The sequence below is a fragment of the Sitodiplosis mosellana genome, unplaced genomic scaffold, assembly GCF_009176505.1.
Source record: "Sitodiplosis mosellana isolate CC-2019 unplaced genomic scaffold, AAFC_SMos_1.0 Smas_scaffold_5774, whole genome shotgun sequence".
NCBI lineage: Eukaryota > Metazoa > Arthropoda > Insecta > Diptera > Cecidomyiidae > Sitodiplosis > Sitodiplosis mosellana.
In genome coordinates this window covers 1-2,181 of record NW_022601016.1, presented here as the reverse complement: position 1 = coordinate 2,181, position 2,181 = coordinate 1, and the positions used below count along the sequence as shown (strand labels likewise).

Genomic DNA, 2,181 nt, shown 5'->3' with positions numbered 1-2,181 from the left:
TTTTTTTGGTTTATTTGTTTAATTTAAGACGTTTTCTGCCAATGTGTTTTCGTTTTTTTTCTGTTCAGTTCGTACAAAAAGTGTATTTGTATTTTAGATTGGTGTTTAAAAATTGATTTGCTAAAAAACAAAACAAAAAACGATTTTATTTACCTATTCAAAATTAAGTTATAAAAAATGCACTCTACTGCCAAGCGAATTATTTTTGACCGATTCCAAAAAATTTCTCTTTTTTGTCATTTTCAGTTAAACAAACTATTCAAATTCATCGTCCTCGAGCACACAACATTTTACACAGACACACTCAATTACAGACAAATTTACAAAAAAAAAAACAAAAAAACATAAAAATCTATGATATTTTCTGTCTTAAAGAAAACTTTAAACAAACACAAAAAAAACATGGGCCTTGCGTTGCGATCCAGCTTTAGAATTTTTATGAATAAAAATAAACAAATAAAAAAGTACGCAAAAAATATTGTTAATGTAGCAAAACAAAATCAACAACTCTAAATTGATTTGAAAGCAAATTAAAACACAAAAGGAACAATCGAAGAAAAAAAGAAAAACCATTTTATTCCTATACAACTATGATTATCGCAATTTTAATTACATTATTCGAGTTATAATTTGTTCTATTTTTCCTATTACTTCTTTCCATCAATTTTATTATGTTTTTTCTGTCCGTTTTATTTTTCATAACGCATCCGTTTTAGCGAATTAAAGAGCTTCATTTATTTATGCAAAGAAAAATGTACTTTACGAGAGTAAGAACAAAATATCTTCATAATTTCCTTTGAAACTATGTCTTCTTTTGTTGTTCATTATACAAAGAAACAAAAAAAAAGTGAGAAATAAACGCTAAGTCCAAACTTTACACTGCGAAGGGAAAATTTATTTTTAATACAATTGCAGAACAGAATTTGAGTGCAGTTAATTTACACACGCATTTTTATGTGTTAAGCTAAATTAAAAAATTTAGAGAAATAAATTGAAATCGCCCAAAAATGATGCGGAAAACACTCAGTGTGACCGAAAAAAAAACCAGTGACAATTCCCATTGCGATCACAACACAGCATCGGCGAACCACAACACTCTACAGAAAAACCGCAACAAAACAAACCGTTTTCAAAAAATATTCATCTAATAAGGTTAAATTTAGCATAAATACAAAAATGAAAAAAACTACTACGTACGATTTAGATATATTAAAATATTTGTTTGATTGGTAAATGTTCTTTTTTTTAAATTTTCTGCCTGTACACGAATTTTGATGCATTCAAATCAAAGCAACATCAACATACACACACACAAAAATCTATATAATTCAAACGATAAATAAAATCAGAATTATCTATTGTAATCGACAATTAAATGAAATGTTTTGTTTTATTTTGGTCCTTCCCCAATTTTGTGTTCATCACCTTGCCATCCTACCATTTTGGATGGTGTTTTTTTTTTCTGTCGGAATAAATACATTTTGCCTGCTTGTCTTGTAGTCAAACTCATTATTGAGAACATCCTTCGAGCCCTCATTTTGTTTAAATTAGCATTATTCGTTGCTTTCATTGGGCATTCCTCCAAATTTTCAACACGAAAATATGGAAGCAAACACATATATTTTTCTATTTAGATCTCTATATGTTTAGATATCCAAGTTGGCATTTTATTCTGTCGCACTTTAATCTAATTTATTTGTGTCAAATGATAAGTGAAACGTTGTGTATTGCTGTTGAAAGGCATAAATAAACTGCTGCTTTGTCTGCGCTTGTATAAAAAAAAGAAGAAAAAAAAATTCTTAGGTTTAAAATGAAATTAAAATGTATTGTTTAGGTGAATTCGCAATCCAAATCCAATTTCAATGTAATTTAAATATAGCGCAATTTGTTGAGTTTTTTTTCTTCTGAATACCAACACCAGGACAAACCTTTTTCTCCGAATGATACAAATAAAGTGGCAGTCAAATAGAACGAGTAGGAGAAAATGGCAATAAAATATTTAATGGACATTTTTCATAAAATTCTAAATAAATTTTCAAAAATGATTAAAATTTCATTTGTATCCTCTGCAAGTATTATCTCCTTTTATCGATCACTTTACATTGAAATTTTCGACTTGAAATGCAAATAAAAATTAAACAAATTGCAATAAACACAAATGTTTAAAATTTAAATGAATTG

The 2,181-nt window shown here is 27.6% G+C and overlaps 1 protein-coding gene across 1 annotated transcript in view; it reads left to right on the top strand.

The window, feature by feature from the left end:
• The window catches only part of LOC129572958 (spectrin beta chain-like), a gene marked incomplete at its 5' end in the record, with an annotated part of 3,227 nt that extends 1,846 nt beyond the window's left edge, over window positions 1–1,381 (top strand). Inside the window, one exon of the mRNA XM_055453079.1 lies at window positions 247–1,381. Within this exon, the coding sequence (XP_055309054.1) occupies window positions 247–250 (4 nt within the window). The remainder of the gene's footprint in view (window positions 1–246) is intronic.
• Between the last annotated feature and the right edge of the window lie 800 nt (window positions 1,382–2,181).